General features: G+C 41.0%; 1 protein-coding gene across 4 annotated transcripts; it reads right to left on the minus strand.

The window, feature by feature from the left end:
- Positions 1 to 48: 48 nt before the first annotated feature.
- cad (carbamoyl-phosphate synthetase 2, aspartate transcarbamylase, and dihydroorotase) lies at positions 49 to 22,625 on the minus strand. Of its 4 annotated transcripts, none has more exons than XM_027000032.3 (45): positions 22,213 to 22,625; positions 21,025 to 21,164; positions 20,783 to 20,912; positions 20,480 to 20,622; positions 20,249 to 20,390; positions 19,782 to 19,953; positions 17,984 to 18,169; positions 17,705 to 17,814; positions 16,761 to 16,903; positions 16,303 to 16,434; positions 15,761 to 15,994; positions 14,941 to 15,162; positions 14,657 to 14,845; positions 14,319 to 14,443; positions 14,087 to 14,220; positions 13,867 to 13,979; positions 13,360 to 13,610; positions 12,970 to 13,216; positions 12,740 to 12,838; positions 12,162 to 12,386; positions 11,789 to 11,971; positions 11,123 to 11,341; positions 10,866 to 11,033; positions 10,284 to 10,466; positions 10,034 to 10,138; positions 8,691 to 8,933; positions 8,435 to 8,516; positions 8,131 to 8,297; positions 7,828 to 7,992; positions 7,570 to 7,701; positions 7,216 to 7,417; positions 6,594 to 6,784; positions 6,340 to 6,480; positions 6,164 to 6,250; positions 5,940 to 6,078; positions 5,647 to 5,682; positions 4,992 to 5,030; positions 4,495 to 4,658; positions 3,815 to 3,889; positions 3,338 to 3,550; positions 3,085 to 3,210; positions 1,240 to 1,395; positions 1,012 to 1,113; positions 821 to 915; positions 49 to 645 (listed from the first exon to the last, which is right to left on the minus strand). In XM_027000032.3, the coding sequence occupies exons 1-45, from the start codon at positions 22,304 to 22,306 to the stop codon at positions 546 to 548; spliced, it is 6,744 nt and encodes a 2,247-aa protein (XP_026855833.2). In that variant the 5' UTR covers positions 22,307 to 22,625; the 3' UTR covers positions 49 to 545. The 4 variants fall into 4 exon arrangements, with proteins under 4 accessions (XP_026855833.2, XP_026855825.2, XP_026855848.2 ...); XM_027000024.3 differs by having other exon boundaries at positions 4,495 to 4,661; XM_027000047.3 differs by lacking the exon at positions 5,647 to 5,682.
- Positions 22,626 to 23,152: the final 527 nt, after the last annotated feature.

Genomic DNA, 23,152 nt, shown 5'->3' on the forward strand with positions numbered 1-23,152 from the left:
TTAAATGAGACATAAGGGTAAAGTGAAAGAATTTAGAGGAACCAGAAATGCTGCATAAACGTGATAAAATGGTTTTTATTCTTTAAAAATAAACAATAACCCAGATAACTGTAACCACCAAAGTACAGTAAAGAAATAATATGAACAGTAATCTTTGCACTTTTAATTTGTATTAATAGAAACAAATATTTTGAATTCTGCTTGCTGTTCCCATTATAACAGCATTAAAACAGCATTTGCTCTAGCTCTGTCATTATGCTTAATTACTAACACTTTTTATTTGTGTTTAGAAAAAGATCTACTTATTGCTCCTTAGAAATGTTACATGAAACAGTGAAAATCAAGACAATATTCAGTGTTTGTGTAATGTAATCTATAACAACAGAGACAGTGCAAGAACGCTATAGGGAGAAACATGTACGAAGGACAATATGTGTGAGAAAACAATGTGCAGGTATTGTTGACACAAAAAAAATTTATGTTGACCCAAAGGTCATATCTAAGCAGCAATCAGTTCCCTTTCATCCATTTGGCCCCTAAACTGTTCATCGGCCAAGCACAGTGGCTAGCAACGCCATCCGGATGTACATGCCATTCTCAGCCTGCCGGAAGTAAGCAGCACGAGGATCCGTGTCCACCTCCACACTACACACAAGCAAGTAGAACATAAAATAACAAGAATGATTGACTCCAAATATTACTTGTGTCTGCATCTTCTGTGTAACATCAGTATTACAGCAACATGAAATGAAGTAAGCAGCTAAAATAAGATTGCAAGACCATACCTAACATTACAGTGTATTCAACTGCATGTCCATACCTTATTTCATTAACTCTTGGAAGAGGATGCATGACGACCATTTTCCTCTTGGCTCCTGTCATTATGTGAGGTGTTAAGATAAACTGCCCAAAGCACTAGAAAAGGGAAAAGAAGCAGTTAAAACACAACAAATCCACAGGAGCAACTAAAATTAAATGTGGTGTGCATTTAGATTGAAACAAGCGCCTTACTGATTTGTACTCCTCTTCAGAGGCAAATCGCTCCTTCTGAATCCTCGTCATGTACAGGACGTCAGTCTCAGAAAGGGCCTCCTCGATACTACTGAACTCCTCCTGTCAGCCAAGACGGGTGCAGAAGTATAAGGAAACAATCACACATTTTGAAGTATACAAAGACACAGATGAAAGCGATGAAAACTACGCCTCAGGATGTAATATAGAAGACGGTCGCACATGCACCTGCTTTATGCCTTTGGAGGCGACGAAGTTGACTATCTCGGCAGGCATGCTGAGGTTTTTGGGTGAGACGTAGCGCAGTGTGATCCGGTACTGGGTGAGGAGCCTGGCTAGGGAATGCACAGTCCTGCCGTGTTTTAGGTCACCCACCATAGTGATCTGTGTGGAAGACAGTTGCATTGGTGTGTGCTGGATTTTACATATGAGGTGCCAAGCTGGTGGTAAAAGCACACTAAGGTGTTATTAGGGCAAAAGGTGCATTTGTAGAATATAACTTTTACCTGTAAAAATGAATGGGCATATAATGACAATGTATAGGCTTCATGTTTGCTCTGTAGCATTGAATACTAACAGAATTTGGTTAAATACCTTCAGTGCTTGCTAATATAATTAATTTAATTTATAGGACTACATCCTCTCAAATAAGCATTTTAAATCTCATATTGGTAAAATCATGATTTCGTTAAGGAAAAGGATTAATACACAGGATAATGAACAACATGTTCACTTCAAGAACAATATTTTGGGACTGACATTAATCCTAGCTAATATCTACATGGATGAATGGATCTATAGTCACAGTGGTAATAAAGGGATTTGGGAACATTGGGAAAATGTCATTTTACATGGAAATGAAAAATGTATTTGTCTGCATACAAACATAATTATAAGAATGACATACTGGAGGTTATGCTATATCCTGAGACATAAATGGAGTGGGATTGGTGGAGTTGGCCACAAGATTCTTAAAAATGTGGCAAAGTCTGATCTGCACAACACGTCTGCGAGAAGAGTGTCATCATGACACAGACAAAGGAGACTTCTGAGGACCTCAGAAGAATTGATGATGGTCATCTGGCTGAAAATGTTACAGAACCATCTCTAAAGAGTTTGGACTCTAACAATCCACAGTCAGCTTGTATGGAGGAACATGAAGGAAATTCAGAACCAATATACCTTCTGTGGTGGTAGTACCATGGTTTGGGCCTATTTAGCTGCATCTGGGCCAGGATGGCTTGCCATCATTGATGGAACAATGAATTCTGATTTATACCAGCAAATTCCAAGGGAAAATGTCAGGCCATATACTCTTGAGCTGAATGTCAAGAGAATGTGGGTCATGCAGCAAGACAACAAGCCTAATCACTCAAGTTGTTCTACCTAAAAATGGCTAAAGAAGAATAATGTTAAGGTTTTGGAATGGCAAAATCAAAGTCCTGACCTTAATCCGATACAAATGTTGTGGAAGGACCTGAAGCAAGCAGTTCATGGGAGGAAGCCCACCAACATAACTGGGCTGAAGCTGTTTTGCAGGGAGTTATCGGCTAAAATTAATCTAAGATGATGTGCAGGACTAATCAACAATTACTGAAAATGTTTAGTTGCAGTTATTGCTGCACAAGGGGGTCACATTAGATATAGAAGGTAAAAAGGTTCACATAATAATGGATAACTTTCCTCAATAACTAAATCGCAGAGTATAATATTTTTGTCTCATTTTTTAAATTTGATTTTCTTTATCTACATTTAGGACTTGAGTGATAATCTGAAGTTTTAGGTCAAATTTATGCAGAAATATACAAATGTCTAAAGGGTTTACAAGAACCACTGTATTTATATTGTTTTAATTTTAAGACTTGAAGTTAGGTGGAAACTGGGAAGGTGAAGCTTTTTTTCTAGGGTGCCAGCTGCCACATATGTGTCCATACCCCTGGACTGGAGTTTCAAATAACTGCACCCACAACAGAGAACTCTTATGAAACTTCAAAAGAGATCTAATTTCAGTACATAAGTGGCTTGAAGTGGAAAGCCAGTGTAAAGGTCAAGCAAAATTTTTAAATGACTTACAGTCATGCCATTAACAGTGCCCAGCTCCTCCCTGATGGTGAAGACATCTAGAAGAGCTTGGGTAGGATGCTCACCCACCCCATCCCCAGCGTTAATCATTGGCCTCCGACAGTGTTTCGCTGCTTTCTGCAATCAAGGAAAAGCGAGACACCCATTTACTCCTGGTCGAAAACCAACACATTATGTAGCTAGGTAAAAGTATGAACAAACAAAACAGTGGGAGTACGAAAAAGCCATGGCCACAGTATCTGACCTCTACGGCGCCAGGCTCTGGGTGGCGCAGCACAAGCACGTCAGCATAGCAGCTCATCGTTTGCACTGAATCGGCCAGAGACTCGCCCTTCTGTGCAGAGGACGTGCACTCACTGAAGTGCACCACGGAGCCGCCCAGCCGCTGCATGGCCGCTGCAAAGGAGCTGCTGGTTCGAGTGCTCACCTCGTAGAACATGGACGCCATGACCTTCCCCTGGGGCGCAAAGACACAGAGCCAGCACAGGTTGGCTAAATGAGGGCATGCTCGGAGGAATGCACTAGTTTTAAATAGACGAAAGGTTGGAAGATGAGAGGACAACTTTAATCAAATAAGGCCATACTAAAAATGGGCAGTAGTAGAAGTTTTCAGCTAGAACTTTCCAGCTTTCCAAACTGTTACCAATGGCTACAGATGTCTGTCCCAAGTAGCACAGGCTGTCGAGATGGTAGGTTTAATTGTTTAATTTCATTGGCTCACCTTCAAGATGTCCAGGCTCTTCTCTTTTTGGACCATCAGACGAAGCACATGAGCCACGTTGAACAAATGGGACATCTGGAATCACAGGCAGGGCAAGCTATGATACAAGCTATGACTAACAATCAATCAAACACTGGTCCATTTTTAATTGTAAGGCTTTTTTAGCTGCATGAGTTTAATGTGCATAGATGCCGCAAGGAATTCCAGTTGATCAGGGTTTTCATCAGGGTTTCTGTACAGGCAGTATGCTTCACTCAGTTCTCGGTGAATGGTATTGTATAATTGTGCACAGCAGGAAAGATAAAACACTTTTGGTAAAAGTTCATGCATTGCCTGCAGCAGCGATACTGATGTTGGGTTCAGGCAACACCAATGAATAAGAGCAACTAGATCATATATGCAGCAGCCAGAACCTTCACAAAAAGTAACTGGTATCTCACACACACTGCATTTTTCTGACATGCTGAAATCTTTTTTATTTTGATGAATTTTTTTTAGATTTGATGAACCAAATATATCACAGCCTACCATTTTGTGAGTCAGATGATCCTACTGGCTGTTTTATTTCAAAACCAGGAAAAGCAATTAGTTTACCTTTGAAATATATTTTAAAGTGGAATTTAACAGTGCATTAGTAACAGTGTCCCCTGTAATGGATGAGAATTTAAAAAATATTCTACCTGCTCTTTGGTGAACTGGCACACAGACAGGACATGCTGGCCCACCAGTGGGTGTAGCAGAGGAGAGGTCTGTAGCTGGTACACCACATGTGGCTGGCCTGCCTGAGGGGACAGCATCTTGCATAGAGCTGGAGGGGGGGTGTAAGTCTCTGCAGATGGAGCCCCTTCTGAGGAAAAACAGACAGATTTTACCAGAAAAGCTGGACCAAACTTAAAAACTAAAATCCTATTAAAATCCCTGTCACAATACTGTTAGGGCAAGGCAAAAAAGGCATGAACCTTACAGGGAACAACCAGAAACCTATCAACCAAGAGCAAGCCTCAAGACAACTTCGGGCAGGACAGAAAAGCAACACATAGAATTTATAAGCCCATTAGGGCTTAACTGAGTTTCCCACTACACTTATGCACTCTCAGACACAGACAGGCTGGTGGATACCACAGGGAAGCCGAAGGGAGGTGCTGCTAAAGGAGCTTCACCAAAACAAATTTCGAACCTGATTCAAATGCTCTTCTCAGCGGTTTCTCCTCTTCGGCTGCATGTACATTGTGGCACCGCAGTTAGAAACACAGAAACATTTATTAGTGCACAGTACACTCAGCTTTTTTGCCATTTTATTTTACAGCAATGTTTATTAGTACACAATACACTCACTTGTATTTGCTTTTGGAATAAAAATCACAACCATTAGAGTGTGCATTATAATTTTATCTTATACATTTGCAAGTTGTTTAGAGAGCATCAAAGCTATACCAAGTTATTCCATATCACACCTACATCAAGTTAATTTGACATTGTAGTAACCTCATAAAAAATTCATGTCCTTTTTTCAAATCAATGTGATGACTATATTTTATGCAAAATGAAAAGTTAATCCATGAATACTGATTGAAAACACCCCAACTGATTGGAATGTACCATAATTCGTATCTGATTTATACACCCAAGTATGACATAATTAATAAACTTAGTGTGGTTTGGTGCATAGTAATCAAAATAAAAACCACAACATGCATTTAAAATGTGAGTAAAATTGTGCTAAAAATACAAAATTTCACTTGACTTTGTGATCAAGTACCTTAACACTTCAATCACTCTGTTTCTATACATTGTATAAATACCAATTATTAAACGCATTCTGCAAACTTTACCAGCAGCTTGCAGGAGCTGAGATGACTTCACAAAACCTGTATACACAAATGGATCGCTTTCTTATAATGACAGTATAATGTAGTTACGTTACAATTGGTTCACCTTCACCAAAAGACAAATACGTAAACATATGCAACTAATGAAACAACCACAGTCAATAGCTAATACTAGGATTTTGCTCCACAGAAGGCCTCAGACCTGCTACAGAAATAACAACAGACTTTAGGTACTCTAGTTGGGGTTGGTAATTAGAAGTGCATGGACACCGAGAAATTGTGGTCATTATTAGTACCTGGCGGCAGCCCTGGGTCAGAGGCACGATGAACCCGGGGTGGGAGTACGAATCGACTGTCCCCAGCTACCCTGCGCGGGCTCAGTGCTCTGGTGCGGAGGACCTCACTGGCTACTGATTGACGAATGCGCTCAGGAGTCTGTAACATACATTCGTGTGTTAGTTTGAATGAAAGCAGCAGCCAATGCAAACCTGAGGTGAGAGGATGACTGTTCCTTCATTACCTTTGGGGTATCTCTGGTTACATCAGGAACAGGTAATGCCGATGACCACGTCTTGACATCCTGACCATAGCCGGGAGGCACCAGTACCTTGGTATTTAAAAGAGGAGGGGGATGGTTTAACAAGAATAACAGTGGAACACCATGAAGGTATTTACATTTATGAAACAACAGTTCACCTGTCCATCGATGTAGGCCACCTCCCCTCTTAGCACCACTCGCATCACTTTGCCCTTCACCCTCATGCCCTTGAAGGGAGTCCACTTCGACTTTGTAAACTGCATGTGCTTTGGGATGATCCACTCTTGCTCCAAGTCCACCTGGTGAACAAAGTTTGTTATGACAAATGGAACCAACATGGCCTAGGAAACCTTTCAGAAGACAGCATGCTAAATCCATGCTGCATCACTGCTGCCATTCTGCAACTGCCTGCCTCCACGTAGGTGTTCTCCTGAGTGGGTAGCGAGAAGATGCGAGCAGGATTCTCGTATAGCCTCCGGACGATGTCGTCCAGGGTGAGGCGTCCCTCACTGACAGCGGTGAGCAGCAGGGGTAGCATGGTCTCCAGGCCAGGGTAGCCAGGCGGAGGATTCTCAGAGTCCTTCTCCTCCAGGGAATGAGGAGCTGCCATTACATACAGACACATTTGCTTATTAAAATGACAGCTTTACAACACAATATTGTACCTAAGACCACTTAGAAGGCTCCAGTATTAGTGGCAATTACACAGGATTTAAATTCAGTTCAAATTTAATTCAATGGATAGTGATGTAGGCTTAGGTGTTTATGGCATGTTGTGTGTCCTAAATGATCAACTTCCTTCATCCATGTGTTTTTCAGATTCATCACAGATTTCCATCCCTTGGACATACTAATCTTGGCATCATTTCATTAACTACTAACAGCGTTCAGTCAATACTGGATGCCATGCTGTTTTTGGTGAATACTTTAAGACAAAAGCTTTATTCAATGGCAAACTCATGATGCATCAGAAACTGGTCTGATTTGAAAAAGGTGCCAGGTGTGGTCTGGCCCACATTAGAACCCTTCCTTACCATGATCAGTGGCAAAACAGTCTATGATATCCAGGTTCTCCCATAGTGCCTCCATGTCTTCTCGGGTACCGAGCATGGGCCGCACCTGAGCCCTGCCTTCCCCTATAACAGGCACATTATCTTCACACAAGAAAAGGTGGTGAGGGGCCACTTCACATGTCACCTGGATACCCTTCTGCTTGGCGGCTCGGATGATCAGGATCTGCAAGGTGACAAGATTATGCGCTACCAGAATATATGCACATGACCTTACAAGAAAACAACAACCAAAAAAAAAAAAATCACCCTACCAATGAAATTCAAGTTTCCATTACAAAACACAAAGTTACAATGTCTCAAACACTACCAACTCACCTCCTCCTTCTTGGCAATATGACAGATGTGAACAGGTCTCTGGTAGAGCTGCGCCACCATCAGGATGGCAGCCACCGTCTGCTTCTCTGCATGTGCCACGATAGGCAAGTGCTTTGGCCACTTCTCAAAGTGCTGCATTTAAGAAGAACATTTCTCCATGAAATGAAAATGGCGAACGATTTCCACTTCTTACCATTCATCTCTCATGGTGGACCCATATTCAGATTGATCTGAGTTTTGGAGCTCAAATAATCTCACCTCCATCCACAAGGAAACATTGTCCATCTTGAGTGTCGAGTAAGTATCATTCAAGTACATCTTCAGACCAGCAGTGCCATTTGCAATGGAGGCCAGAATAGTGGCATTGTCTGAAGCTGCCCCTACATACAGGGCATAGTCACAGCGACACCCAGCTTTGGCTAGCTGTAAAGATCAACAGAAAAATACAAAAGAAAATAAAAATAAGCCTGAGGTTGCATGAGAAAAGTTGACAGATCGCAGAGCAGACCAAAATCTCTTCTGGAGGCATCAGCAGATCTCTCTGCTGGTCGAGAATGTTACCTTCTGGACTAAGGCGAGAGAGCTGGGGTCTATGACAGATGGGTTGGTGTTGGGCATGGCACACACCATAGTGACTCCTCCTGCCAGGGCAGCAGCTGTGCCCGATGAGAAGTCTTCCTTGTGGGTGGCACCTGGCTCTCGCAGGTGGACATGAACATCTATGAGGCCTGTCAGAACAGGGGCAAGGCTATTGGTGCATGGAAACCGGACATTCACCATATTCCTATGGATATGCTTTGTAACTTTTGTTATGTTGGGGTACCTTAAATCACATTTTTAAATAAAAACAACTGATTGTAGTTACCAGGTAAGCGAATCAGTTTCTGGGAGGTCATGCTGTCTATGTGCGTCTTGACTGGGGGAGCTCGACCAATCTGTCGCAGTGCCTGCAAAGGAAAATGTGTATATATCTATCTAGTCTCAACATTCATAAACAGCTTGAGGGAACTCAAGTCTGAGTCTGAGCAGTGGCTTCAAACTCAATGCTTTATCACTCCTGGTGAATAAAACATGTATGCAGTTTTTAGTGTCAAACTTCACAGCAGTTCCCTGCAGATTACCTGAACAAATAGCTTGGTGCACTTGATGTCAATAATGAGGGGCACCGAGTAGTCAACAGCCATGCGGCGTGTCCGGTATCCTTTAGTGACGAAAGAGGACAGGCGTCGTCCACCAGAGTTCCTCATAGAGAGGTTGATGACCATGTCGAAGTGGTTCTCCACCAGGTAGTCCATGATGTTTCTCTGCTTCTCCTTGTTGGGGCAGTCACTCTCTTCCTCGAAAGGCCAGTCTACAGCCATTACCTGGTGGAAGACAAAAATGAGGGGACAACAATTTCATAATATTAAGGCAAAACGTCTAGTCAACATGTCGAAGCTGCTCTACAATCAGAAATCTGACAGATCAGAATGGACTCTGCAGAAAGCAGTGAGGGTGTCTTAAATCATGGTTAGGTTATGCATTACTTGCAAAACCATGAGAATTCTGTTATATTAGCAGCTGTTTTTAATGGTTAGATTAGAAATGCTTTCAAACTTACTGTCAAAAATGCTGGATACCAGATTACTGGATTTTATCTTAATAATTTGGCCAAAAAAAGATAAACTATTTCAGTTAGTCATTTAACCCACCCCATGTGCTACACCTAATCAAGAGCTAATTACAATCACATGATAAAAACTGGTGGATGAGATTATTTAGTCAGTACTCTGGATAATAAAATGGCCAGTGGTTCAATGTTAGCTTTTTTAACAATGGATCTGTTTTATTCCACCAGATATTCCAAGAAAATTTTTAAAAGCTTAGAAAAATCTTTAAATTGAATTTTTGAGCAAATAAACTCTTACTGTTCTGATAAATGGCTTTAAACAATTTTCCCCTGTGACTTAAGACTTTTGCACAATCACTGTAGATATTGTGCAAGTCTTTCCTAATATGTGAACACATAATACTCAGAATTGCACAGTACAAGAACTATTAACCTGTTCATAAAAGTAAGACATGAGTGATATCAGAAGAGTTTACCAATTGCATCACAAGGGTAAGTTTTTTGTGTCACTGTTTTAAAGTTTCACTTTATGGTTCCTATCGTCAACATTTTATATATCATTTTATAATTGACTTCCTGTCAACATTCTTTTCTGAATCTGGATAATTGCAACTTGCATATGTAAATTATATTTCAAACCAGTATTTAGTGTAGGGCATAAAAGGGATCTGTTCGCACTGGAGAAACAAGACCATGCTAACTGCTGTCCTTTTACTTTTAGCCATGGAAGCATTCTTGGCTTAACTATGCAATGTTCTGCACCTGTTGTCGTGGTCAAGAAGACAAAACAGATGTTGAAAACACACACACACACAGACACACACACACACACACAAAGGCATTTGTTCCCCACACCTTAACACCATGCTCAGTGTAGAAGTCCGCAGTACCCAGGCTGGCATACAAGTTATAGCCAAGACCCTCCAGAGCCTGCACTGTGGGCAGCAGCTCACTTTTATTCTGAAAGGACAAAAAGAGAGGAGAATAATGGGGGGAGAGTGTTCTCCACATGAGTCAGTAGGTGTTTTTTTATATATATATATATACACACATATACACACACAAACCAATGAGAAGCAGCCAATGACTCTTCTGGTTTAAATACCTTGTAGCTGCCAATGGAGAGGAGAATATTCTTTTTGGGAATTTTGAAGCCTGTACTAAGCATGGCTTTCAGGTAGGCCTCATAACGGTTCTCCCCAAAACAGGCCACCTCCCCAGTGCTGGTCATCTCCACTCCCAACACTACGTCAGCCCCGGCCAGCCGAGAGAAGGAGAACTGTGGCACCTTCAGGACACAAACATTCAAAACTTACACACCATGCAACAAACTCATACAAGAGATACTTGTATACACATAAAATACACCAGTACAACTACTAACAGTGAATGGAGTCAAAGGGCCCCTTAGCACTATGCAAACAAATGCATGCCAAGTCCTTCTCTCCATCATTTTCAGTGTTAGGCACTTTCATGTCTTGGGACAAAGTATCACAAGCACTCAAAAAAAGGTTAGCATGAAATATGATGCTTTTCATGTGTACATGTTTATACACACACCACTTCAAAGCCACTCTAAACAGACAGAGGTGGGAGCTAAAGATATGAGACATCAAGGAATGTTGTGACATGATCATCTTATCTTATGGCTGAGAAAGGATGCTGGTTGGTCATGGCAGACCTGTACCTTAACTCCGACGATGCCATTTCCCCTCATGAGTCCCACAGCCTCCACCTCCTCTCCCATGATGACCTGTGTCGCCAGGGCCACAAGATCAACACCCAGCGTTTTCGACACAAAAGGGAAGGAGCGGGAGACTCGCACATTGCACTCGATCACCTTCAGCTGGTCATCCTGAATTCAGACACACACAACAACAACAACGTGAGTACAATTCTCTTAGCATAATGGATATAACCTTAGCATATATGATATGATTTCACCTTGGCAATAAGCTGCAGGTTAAACGGCCCTGTCACTTGTAGCTCTTGGCCAATGGCATGGACGATTAACTTAATGCGCTCCATGGTCTTCTGGTTGATGTCCTGAGGTGGTGTGACAAGTGTAGCATCCCCAGAATGGACACCGGCATTCTCCACATGCTCAGAAACGGCAATGGCGATGACCACTCCATCACAGGCTACAGCATCCACATCAATCTCCTGTAGCATGGACCCAAACATATTACTGAAGAATCTAATCTAGGCATTTAAAATGCTTGATTTATATTATTAAAGAGTTCAAATACAGTAGCTGCAGTGGGAGTTTTTATTAGGTTTGAATCACTGAAGCCTTTCCTCGCCCCCAACCTACCATGCAAAGCATACTTGTATATGTTTTAAAGAACTGAAACAAAAAAATATGAGCCAGTATATACAACAATACCAAGAAAGACCAACAGATGACTTTCGTGTACTTCCTTTGGGCATTCAAAAACATTCTGTTTCACAGAATGTAGTGCCTTGGCAGGTTTTAGGATGATGATTGCAACAGTTTTTGACTTGTTTTTACCGCTCTGTTTACACAAGATGCAATCCACACAATGTACTGTTATATACTCTTTGGCTACACCCAATAAATTACTGTGTCTGGCAACAACATCTACTGACCTTGGCCTCCTGGATGAATTTGGAGATGACGACGGGGTGCTCTTTGGACACAGCCATGGCACTGCTCAGGTATTTCTCCAGGTCACTGTGCGAGTAGGCCACATTCATGGCAGCTCCGCTGAGGACGTAGGACGGCCGCACCAGGCACGGGTAGCCCACAGTGTCGCAGAACTGCATGGCCGACTGCCAAAGGGACAAGAAGTCTTAAGGCCAAGCAGGAATAACATTATCAGCATTACAGAACTTTCTAGAAGTTGTCCCAACAACAGATTAAGAATATACAGAAATATATACAGCTAATCGTGATCTGAAACTAATGAAGACCAGTCAGAATTCCGTGTTCACCATTCACTAGTATTTAAGAGTGAAGTACCTCTGTATCGGAGAGCTCTTTCCAGCATGGCTGACTGATTCCAATGGTGTCCAGCATCCTGGAGAATTTAAAGCGGTTTTCGGCAGAGTCAATGAACTCAGGTGAGGTACCCAAGATCCGGCACTGCTGCCTGTGGAGGGACATGGCGATGTTGTTGGGGAGCTGGCCTCCCATTGAAAGAATCACTCCCTCTGGGTTCTCCATCTCATAGATGTCCATAACTACCTGAGATTCAAGTTAGGAAGTTTGGCAAATTAAGAACTAAAATGTCATAATATACAAACCCAAAACCATTTGGGTAGTTCTGAAAGAGTATACTGAGGGCAAGGGATTTGCATACAATGCAAAGATATCCATCATCATTTAGCAGTTTTTATTTTAGACTTAAAAAAACCTTGAGCTTAGTCATTGTTTTGCAGACACAAAACAAAATATAGCAAGTGTGTTTGGGCTTTTGTCTGTTCATTAGTATGTTCATAAATGAATATTCTACTAATACATAGAATGCAAATTCTGTGGCAGGCTAGGAACAGTTTTCAATATTATCAGCTGTTTTTTATTATGGACTGGTGTCTCACCTCAAATGATATCTCATCAAAGTAGAGTCTGTTACACATATCGTAGTCTGTGCTCACTGTTTCAGGATTGTAGTTTACCATTATTGTTTTATAACCCATCTGGAAAAGAAAAGAGACCACAAATAAAAAATAGGAATTATTCAAAATAAATCAAAAAGCAATTTAATTTTAAAAAAAGACAAACAAGAAAAAAAGATTCTTCTTTTTTTTTTATTTAAATGAAGACCCACCTTTCTAAGCTCCATAATGCAGCCCACGGCACACCAGTCAAATTCGACGCTGCTGCCGATGCGATACACGCCAGATCCAATAACCATGACATGGGATTCCTCGAAGGCCAGATCGCTCTCCATGCCGTGATAGGTCAGGTACAGATAGTTGGTGTGGGCGGGCCATTCGGCAGCTACCGTGTCAATCTGCTTCACAATTGGCAGGATCTTCCAATCACGCCTCAGTTTCCTCACCGCTAGCTCAGTACTGAAGAATATGAGATCAGCAGAGCCTTTAAAAATTTGCATGGTGGAAATAAAGCTAAAGAAAATGCAAGACTAAAAGGAGCGTGTATACCAATGGAGGGTAGCCTTTGGTTAGTGCCCCCACATTCAGAACTGACTCCATACCTCTGCACAGCAAGGGCAATTTGCTTGTCCGAAAAGCCCAACTGCTTCGCCTTCCTCATCACTTCAGGAGGCATGACGCTTTCATCCTGATTAAATGTTTCCAGAAGTTTTTCGTGGTCTACGATGTTTTTCATTTTGTGAAGGAACCAGCGGTCAATTTTGGTCAGCTCATACAGGTGGTCCACAGTGTATCCAGCATAAAGAGCTGCTGCCAGCACAAAGATTCGCTTGTCTGTAGGAATTTGGAGCTCCTTAGAGGCCAAAAGAAAAATGGCAGTTATTGAAGCTTTCAGTACTTCACGCTTCTGGATTGTCAAGTATGTTGACTATGTATGCCCTTGACTATAGAAAACCATTTGTCAGTATATATGAGAATATGAGAATTACTAATTACAAAGTGAATAAATAGAGATAGATGGGGAGCACATATTAAGTGTAGCAGGAGTTTCCAGTGGCTCGTATTGAATAGGGCATACGTTGAGGCGAGCACAGGTGTTTACAACTAACCTGCTCAGACACTGTTTTCAGGGTATGGTCAAATCCAACACAGTTCTCATCTACCATCCTCAGAGCTTTTTGGAAGGCCTCCTCAAAACTGCGTCCAATGGCCATCACTTCTCCTGGGTAAACCAGACAGTGTAAGATGCTGCTTTAAAACTGCAAAAGAAAGCTGCAACTTTCTAATAGCCTGGCATCTTAGAGGAGAAAAAAATACAAGTGACCTTACCAACACTCTTCATGGAGCTTCCAATTTTAGTGCTGACTCTGAGGAACTTGCTCAGGTCCCAGCGAGGAATCTTCACCACACAGTAATCCAGACTGGGCTCGAAGTTGGCTGTGGTGGAATTGGTCACAGAGTTCCTGAAAAAGACCCAGATTCAATGGATCAGCAAATCCCAAGATAATGGACCAAAAGATTATGGTTCAGTGTAGGTGCTGCCCTCTGCTTCACTACTCACTTCAGAAGCGGCAGGGGGATGCCAAGGCCAAGCTTAGCTGCCACGTAGGCCAGTGGGTAGCCTGTGGCCTTACTAGCCAGAGCAGAGCTCCGAGAGAGGCGAGCATTCACCTCAATGATGTAGTACTGTGAGAGAGACATATAAACACACATCAGGTGGATAGTTTGGGGCTCTGAGCAAGCAATACTTTTTTTAACAAAACTAAGTTTAGTTTAACACCCTTCTAAATGCACCAATATATACTACTGATCAACTACTGATTCTAGATCAACACGCCAAACCAAACTAGCCATAATAAATGAAAGCCAGGGCCTATATGAACCAGAAAATGAGGGTACCTGCTCAGACTCAGGATTGAGGGCATATTGAATGTTGCACTCTCCTACGATCCCCAGGTGGCGGATGACCTTGATGGCTGTGTTCCTCAACATGTTGTACTCGTAATCATTCAGCGTCTGACTAGGAGCCACCACAATGGACTCTCCCGTATGAATTCCCAAGGGGTCGACGTTCTCCATGTTACAAACCTGGAACCACAAAGGTTGCATGCAATGATACAGCACTTAAAACGCAGACTTTTGTTCACAGATCAACACTCCTTTTGGCCTTGCGCGTCTCCTACCGTGATGCAGTTGTCGTAGGCATCCCTCACTACTTCGTACTCGATTTCCTTCCAGCCTTTGAGTGATTTATCCACCAGGACTTGAGATGTGTGGGCAAAGGCTTGTGTGACCAGCGCGATCAACTCCTCTTTGTTGTTGGCAAAACCGGAGCCCAAGCCCCCAAGTGCAAACGCAGAGCGGATCAGCACCGGGTAGCCAAGCCTCTCAGCAGCAGCTGCTGCCTGCATGTTGCAAAGAAATGCTGCCGTTAAACCACTAGCAGTGAAAAGTTAAAAGTTAGTTGGGGCAGTTGGCATTATCTTGTTTGCATAGTTCTAGGTGACTCCTGCTAGACCTTCTACTAGCAATGTAGTACATTTGGGTGAGCTATTTCTCTAACAAAAACAAACAAGACAGACACAAAAGAGGAAAAAAAAGCTTAAAGCTTTCCTCCTTAAACTGTGCATATATAAAGCCAACTTGATAATTTTCTAGCAGTGTATTTGTGAAACCATTGTGATAGGTCAAAATGATTAATAATTGAGCCTCCTTACATGATGAGCAGGGGAAAAAACAAACACTACAGAAAGCAATGGTTAATATGAATGTATAAGTACTGAAATTAAATATGGAGATACAACAATTAAAGTCAATAATGTGTATATCTGAATACTGTGAACATAAGGTGACAGAATGAAAGTTTTCAAAGGGCACCCAGTTGAACATCAAGCAAGCACCTGAATCTCTAAATATAAATTTGTCATTGACAACACTGATGGAAATTATTTGGCCATGGGAGACTGAACTGTTTTTACTAATTTTACGGGAGATGGAGCTCACCTGCTCCACAGACATAGCCGCCTCACTGGGGGCCACGTGTTCATTGATCTCTTCCATCTTCTCCACAAAGATCTTCCTGTCCTCTGTCATCTCGATAGAGGCCACAGGGGTTCCGAGCACACGCACATTGTACTTCTCCAGCACGCCCAGCTTGGTCAGCTCCACCCCGCAGTTCAGAGCCGTCTGGCCACCAAAGGTCAGCAGCACCCCGTCGGGACGCTCATTCTTGATCACCTGTTTCAGAGTTGGACACATGCCCATGCACATGTCAAGCCAACCATTTAAAGGAACAATTCATTCTACAATGGTAACTTCATGAATAAAGAACAAAATCATAAATTAATATTGGTGCAAAGATAATATTTTCAATTTATTTACTTATTTTATTCAATTTTAAAACCATTCAACGTATTCATGTAATGAGAATTCGGAAGAGATCAGTAAAGGCATCTAGATAAATAATGAACACCTCAACACTCAAATAATTGTCAAAAACACACTTTCTATCATTATATTAGTCAGCAATACTAATCTTTCCTTACCTGTGTGACATAGTCTGGGGTGATTGGAAGGAAGTAGACTTTATCTGCAAGTCCTTTGGAAGTCTGCACTGTGGCAATGTTGGGGTTAATGAGAATAGTCTGAATATTTTCCTCTTTAAGAGCTTTAATGGCCTAAAAAGCCCCAGAGAAAAACAAAGAGAATCCCTCTGATCAAACCACTGCATTACATCTAAACGATGAAAATTGTTACTGCAAAATGCTTGACTGGAAATGCACAAAATCTATTTTCAATCCTGGACATATGATGTAAGCATCAAAAAGTATGTGGAAAAGCATGAGATAGACTGAGCTAAAAGAACACTATGCAAAACTGAAAACATAGCTCATAATGATTGTACATGCCAGCATCAAGCAAAGTGTTCCAAATAGCATTCACTTTTTGCCATGCTAATAGCATTGGTCAGCTCTATCTAAATGAATATTTTGTAAAGACTTACTTGAGAGCCAGAGTAATCAAATTCTCCAGCCTGTCCAATGGAGAGTCCTCCAGAGCCCAGGAGAAGCACCTTACGTGGTCGTACAAACTCTTCAGGTTTAGGAAATCCAAGGAAGGTCAGCTGCTCGGATAGCCTCTCTTTCACTAGAAATGAGAGAAAGAGCTTGAGCAATTATTATAAGTTCCCATAACAAGTTTAAAGCTGCACAAATCTTTTTCACCTATCTTTTCTTCAGTGTTGCATGGAATCAAGTATTCCATGTATTCAAATAAGACCTGAGCAACTTTCATACATGTTCTACATGTACTACACTAGATATACGACATCCACAGATCTCCACAAAAAAGCAAAAGCCATGCATCTGGCATAAACAGCTTAATCTTTGCAAAAAAGACTTGTACTGCTAGATACATACATGTGTGTGGGTGTATTATATTGCTTTATGTTTCTGATTTTGTGGGAGAAAACAGACAAACTAAAACAAATGAAAAAAATGAAAGAATCTGCAGGTATGGGTCTTTTCAGGGCAGAGGTCCCACCAAATCAGTCACATCCAATTAAAATGTGAACCATCAAGTCAAAGATCTGATCAAGAAACTGGAATAAGGCTTGTAATATGAACACAGAAACAAGTGGAATTTAGTGGGTAATTTTACCAGAGAATTTAAGCCTGCATTTCAATTACAATTAGAGCATGAATAAGTATTCTGTACTCAAATGTCCCACTAACACTATACTTAATGTGTGCCAGGCCAAGTACTGAAAATATCCTGAAGGAAGTACAGAAAGGTGTGTTCATGTCCCTGTTAACATGTATTCATATATTTCCTACTTGCTAACAATACTTATTTATAGTGTTGTAAGATTATAATTATTTAGATTCCAAAATAATCTTAGATCTCTTTAATCCAGCTGTCTCACGACCAAATTTACAAAATCCTCACCTGACTTGCCAGCTTTGCCCTCTTTGGCATCTCTGACTGTTTCCAGAAAGACATCAAAGAGGCTAACCAGGTCAGTGGGCCCAGCCATGTGCTCAGGATGAAACTGTACACTGAAAACCAATAAATATATAGTTTTCAATAAATACCAAACCCTTAAATTCAACAGTTACATATGTTACATATGAAAATAACACCAGACAAAAAATCTTAATGTATGTCAAAATTTATCTCTGTTAATAATATGATGAGCACACAATTAAGGTTAAAGGACAGCAGCACCTGAAGAGAGGTTTAGAGTTGTGCACGATGCCTTCATTGGTGTGGTCATTAGCATTAGTGAAGAGCACATCCCAGTCCTCTGGGAGGGTTTGTGGGTCCACTGCAAACCCGTGGTTCTGAGATGTAATGAAACAGCGCTCTGTCCCCTTATGGATGCAAGGCTGGTTATGGCCACGATTACCGTACCTAGAACACATAGACAAAATATTTCCAAACCATCATTAGGGGTAGTTTTATGTGCTAAAGAATAATGGAGAACTAGGTTTCAGTTCTTATACTGAAAGTCCAAGTTGCATGTTCTTGGAGAGCACAGCATGGGTTTCCTCAGTCAATACAGAAACAGATAATCAGAAGCCCCTGTGAGGGACAGACATAGGCAGTTAGCATTCTCCTCCAATCATGGATGGGAGTCTGTAAAAATGCGTATCTGATTTCAGTTCCTATAAGGGAAGCACACACTAGCCCGCTAGCTCCTAACCTGCTAGCTATCACGCAAGAGATAAGATCAGGAGAAAATTGGGTAAAAGGCTTAAAACTATTGATGGTATACATTAATACATTATAGTAAGGAGTCTACAATAAATATTTGTCACCAGTCCAAAACAAGGCTTAATATATGGACAGAAAGCTGGCCTGTAATATATTAGCCTTTACATTGACTTCTGATTCAAGTCCTCATTTAACTTTGCCACAAACTTTACCAATCTGAAGAAAGACTTGCTTATGATCTGTCCTTGAACATGGGCCAGACAAAAGAACTATTCCAGGATTCTTTCAGAATAACAGCAGCTGTCATTCCCAGCACACTGCCAGTACAGTAATCTACTGAAACAGCTCCCACAGCTCTTAGAGGAATGGTGAGCCAGGGCCTGGGAAACAGGGTGGAAGAGCTTCTGATTATCAGAGTATACAGCCCTCAATAATCTCTGAGCTGGCTCTGATTAAAAGATTATATAGTCCTCAGTAATCTCTGAAGGATGTGCAATTTAAAAATGGGCCTATGAAGGATAAGGATGTGGATGTGGTTAAATTCCATATTGAACCACCCTTAAAGGATATAATAAACTCAGACACATAATCCATTGGTTAACCTAGCCAATGTTAGCTGGCACATTTCAAATATGAACTAGCCAGATTAACTTGAAATAAATGTATATGCAGTGAATACACAGGAATGTATATGTATATGTATGAATATGGAAACAAAGTGTTTTCATATATTTGTTATTTGTAGGCACAGCCAGGGCTGATTATTTTGCCCACCAAGAGCCCCATCTATCTCTTTCTGTGGTGGATAAAAAGTTTGAAATACTATGATAGTTATGAATTTAATATTGTTCTTTTAAGTATAGTATATTATACTGTTTTTGACAGTGTTAACATACTAATCACTCAGTCATACAAAAAAATGGCATAGTGTAGTAAGAATGTTCACAATTTCAAGCATGGCCACCTTTCCCTTTGCTCTCTTGAAAAGTTTAATGACTTACAACATATCCGATGCATCATAACCATTTCAGCAGTTCCCTATTATGGTATTGCCAACAGTACTTATCAGCAACTCATTATCTGTTTCCACTTAAGCACACAGATAAAGCAAATATGCTTCAAATGGGTGATGAGGTATTGTAAGCGATTACTGATTCAGGACTGTTTACTGTGGTCAAATTGGTCCATGCTGGCCAATTTTAGACTAGCTTCTTTTTTTACCCAAATTATGAAAGAGAAAAGAAATCTCATTTCAGGTTGGTATCATCTGTGGGTTTTAGTGAAGGCAGTGTAAATAATGCAAACATACTTCATTTTGTATGTCTTTGATCCAGTGACCAGTGACAGCAACTGATGGCCCAAGCAGATACCAAAAACTGGTTTGGGCTTCTTCTTGCACACAACTTTCCGCAGGTTTTCTATGGTCTCTTTGCAATACTGAGGGTCACCAGGGCCATTACTAATGAACAGCCCATCAAAGTCTGGAGAAACAAAGAAAACTGGGTGTGTAAATAAAACATCAATTACTGGAGACTTTCAAATAGATCCTAAAGCTTCTCAATCATTATAAACCTGGTAAAGGCCACTAAACACCGCCTCTGATTTTAAGAATAACAATACAGAGTTGTGTCATGCTAATTTGTAATGGTGAATGAAAGATAGCTGTTAATTTGCATGAGACTTTGCTATAGGGAATATTTAGCTGTTATTCATTGTTTGAAAAAGAATGACTTCACTGAACTATCAGTTTTAGATTTATTCCAAGCTATTGCTCACCATTAGTGTCTAGAGGGTGATCCCATGGTACTAAGGTGACATGCGCACCTCTCTGGCACAAGCAGCGGATCTGATTGTACTTAATACCACAGTCCACTGCGGTGATCCTCACAGTACCTTGTGGATTGAAAACCCTGGGCTCCTTAAAAAAGGAAACAGAGAGTAAGGAGACTGGAGAAAGAAACAAACATCACTAAATAGATGTCCTGCAAACTATCTTTGAGGCCATACTTTCAAGGACACTTCTTGGACCAAATTCCGACTGTCCGGATTGTCGAAAGGTATGCTGTCAGCTGAGGTCCCTTCCACCACAAGTTTCCCCAGCATGGTTCCCTTTTCTCTGATTTTCTTGGTCAAGCAACGAGTGTCTACCCCTGTTCTCCAAAGAGAGATTTTTTACTTATTAAAACAAAATGTGTAGCTCATACACCACATATTTTTAAGATTCATTCTACAAGACTATGAGAATGTTTGAGCAGTACACTAGTTATACGACATACACAACACCAAATGTTTCAAAGAAATAAAGCTCACCCTCTATTCCAGGAATGCCTTGCTCTTTGAGCCACTGATCTAGAGACTTGGCTGAGCTCCAGTGGCTGGGATTCTGAGAAAGCTCTCCAATGATGAAGGCAGCAGCATGGATCCTGCAGGACTCAAACCACTAGAAAAAGAACAGTCAATCTTGAACATCATGATGTTCAATTAAAATAAATGACATCAGTATGCATTTTATTCAGCTTTTTACAGTCAGAATAAATGCCATATTCATGTACCTTGCTGAGTCCAAAGTCACCATTCTCATCTTTAGGCACACCATAGTTTCCAACCAGCGGGTAGGTCAACACCAGTATCTGAGCTTTATACGAGGGGTCAGTAAGAGCCTCTGGATAGCCCACCATTCCTGTTTGGAAAACTGAAGATACAAATGCATAACTGTAGCTTTTGTGAGGAATATGGTCATGGCATATGAGAAGTATGTAGGCTAAGTTACATTGTTTGCTTTGTTCTAAATTCATAACAATTCCAAGTAATGAATATCAAATATGAGTGCTATTACTGAGTAACACTGCCAAATTTTCTGTGATCATTTTAGTTGTATATTCAAGTCCAATATGTGGCCATGTGGTTCTTTGAATCAATACTTCTAACACGTTTTCAGTAACAAACGTTGCCTACTTCAGATAGAACATATCTATTCTGTAATGAAATTAAATGATAAAATATAATCCGATCAGGGAAGTCTGGACAAATTAAAGTGGCGAGGGTTGACAATGATTAGTGTTGGTCACCGAAGAAAACACCTTTGATCGGATATGCGCGATACCAAACTGCCAAATTTATCGGGTGTAGGCGTTGCTTGTTGTGTTAAAAGCGGTATCAACCTTTTAGGGATAAAATAAATCTTACTGCGAATTTAAATTTTAAATTGTCTAAATGAAGTGGGTTATAAATTGAGAGATTGTACCGGAGTCGATATACAGACTGAGATGAACCTTTATTCACCCTTTGAAATATTTAGCGCGAAAACAGGACACGTGTGACATCAGAGACCGGTCATTGGAGGGACGCGAAAGCGGTGTAAAAACACCGTTTCAGAGCACGCTTTTTACGGCGTTTTATACTTACACATATACTAACACCGTAAAATACGTAGTGAAAAGTAGCCGCGTATTTTGCGGCGTAAAAACGTTCAAACGCCGCCCGTTTACAAATAAACGCGTTTCGTTTGTGGCGAATTCTAACCACTTAGGCTTCCATAGCTAAGACTCGAACCTGATTGCGCAGTTAGCGGTAGTTATACTGGTGAATTGGCCCACATATCTGCATGTTAAGGATAAACAAGGAGAGGGAACGTCGCAGGAGTTTTTAACTGAAAGGAACTGGCTAGCGTGTTTCTTTGTTTTCGTTTCTTGAAGATTTATGAACGGAATAATAACTTGTAATAACATGTAATAACTTACCGACTTCACCAGATACTGAGGCGCTCGCCCCAAAGAGGCGGCCTTTAAAAGTAGTCCCATCCTCCAGTATCAAAGAGGCTGTATTAATCGACATGTTTACGTTTCTGAAACCTAAATGCAAAAACAATCAGAATGCTCAAAGTAAACTATTTTAACCAAGACGAGATGGGGTTACTTCCAAGTCCACTTTCGCTCTGCGATGCTGTGCCCACGTGAAAGCCACGTTGAGCAGTGATGTTTCCCAATGGTCCGGAGACGGCGAGTGCTACAGCGGAGGTCAAGATTTTCAAATAGAGGTACTTGTGCTTTACGCATTAAATCAGACTGTTTGTCTATTCTGATGGTCACAAAGAACCTATTTTCTTCGGTATGTAAAATCCACACTCCTGGTTCGAAGCCACAGCAACCCTACCGGCCTGCATAGTCTGACGACGTCACCGAGCTGAGGAGGAGGAGACAAACGGGTCTGGTTTTTTATTCAGATTTTTTTTCTTTTGAGGCAACATATTCTTTTAAACGCTGGATGCAATATTGCGCGAAATAGCAAGAGTAATGATAGCAGTGGCGTTTTGTTATTCATTAAGTATTTTTGAAATGTTTTATGCCACTGCCTATTTAGAATATTACTAAGGAAAACTGAAAAAAAGTTTAATCATGCCCAATGTCGCATTCAGTTATAATATATGACGCCCTATGGATCATTGATGCTGTAATTTCTCTGGCCTGAAGGTTTTTTGTAAGTAATAATGGGCACTGTCAGCTCCACCCCTGCACTGACAAATAAACTAATAAATTAAAGTTTTGCTGGACTGAAACTGCACAAGCAAACAAAAAAGACCACAATGTATCCAGATATATTCACCCACTCAGCCAGTATTATATAGTCTGACATTCTTACACCTTGCTGACAATGGGACAGACTGTGAATGAGACATGGGAA

This window comes from Electrophorus electricus, chromosome 2 (assembly GCF_041902795.1).
Source record: "Electrophorus electricus isolate QZ-2024a chromosome 2, ASM4190279v1, whole genome shotgun sequence".
Classification (NCBI taxonomy): domain Eukaryota; kingdom Metazoa; phylum Chordata; class Actinopteri; order Gymnotiformes; family Gymnotidae; genus Electrophorus; species Electrophorus electricus.

Excerpts from the sequence above, each read along its gene's own strand:
- cad (XM_027000024.3), bottom strand. The coding sequence starts at position 22,306 with ATGTCGATTAATACAGCCTCTTTGATACTGGAGGATGGGACTACTTTT. Across the intron at positions 7,702-7,827 it reads ATGTTTCCTTGTGGATGGAG|CACTTTGAGAAGTGGCCAAA; the intron begins GTGAGATTATTT and ends TCTTAAATGCAG. Across the intron at positions 5,683-5,939 it reads TGACCCAGGGCTGCCGCCAG|GTTTTGTGAAGTCATCTCAG; the intron begins GTACTAATAATG and ends TTGTGTATACAG.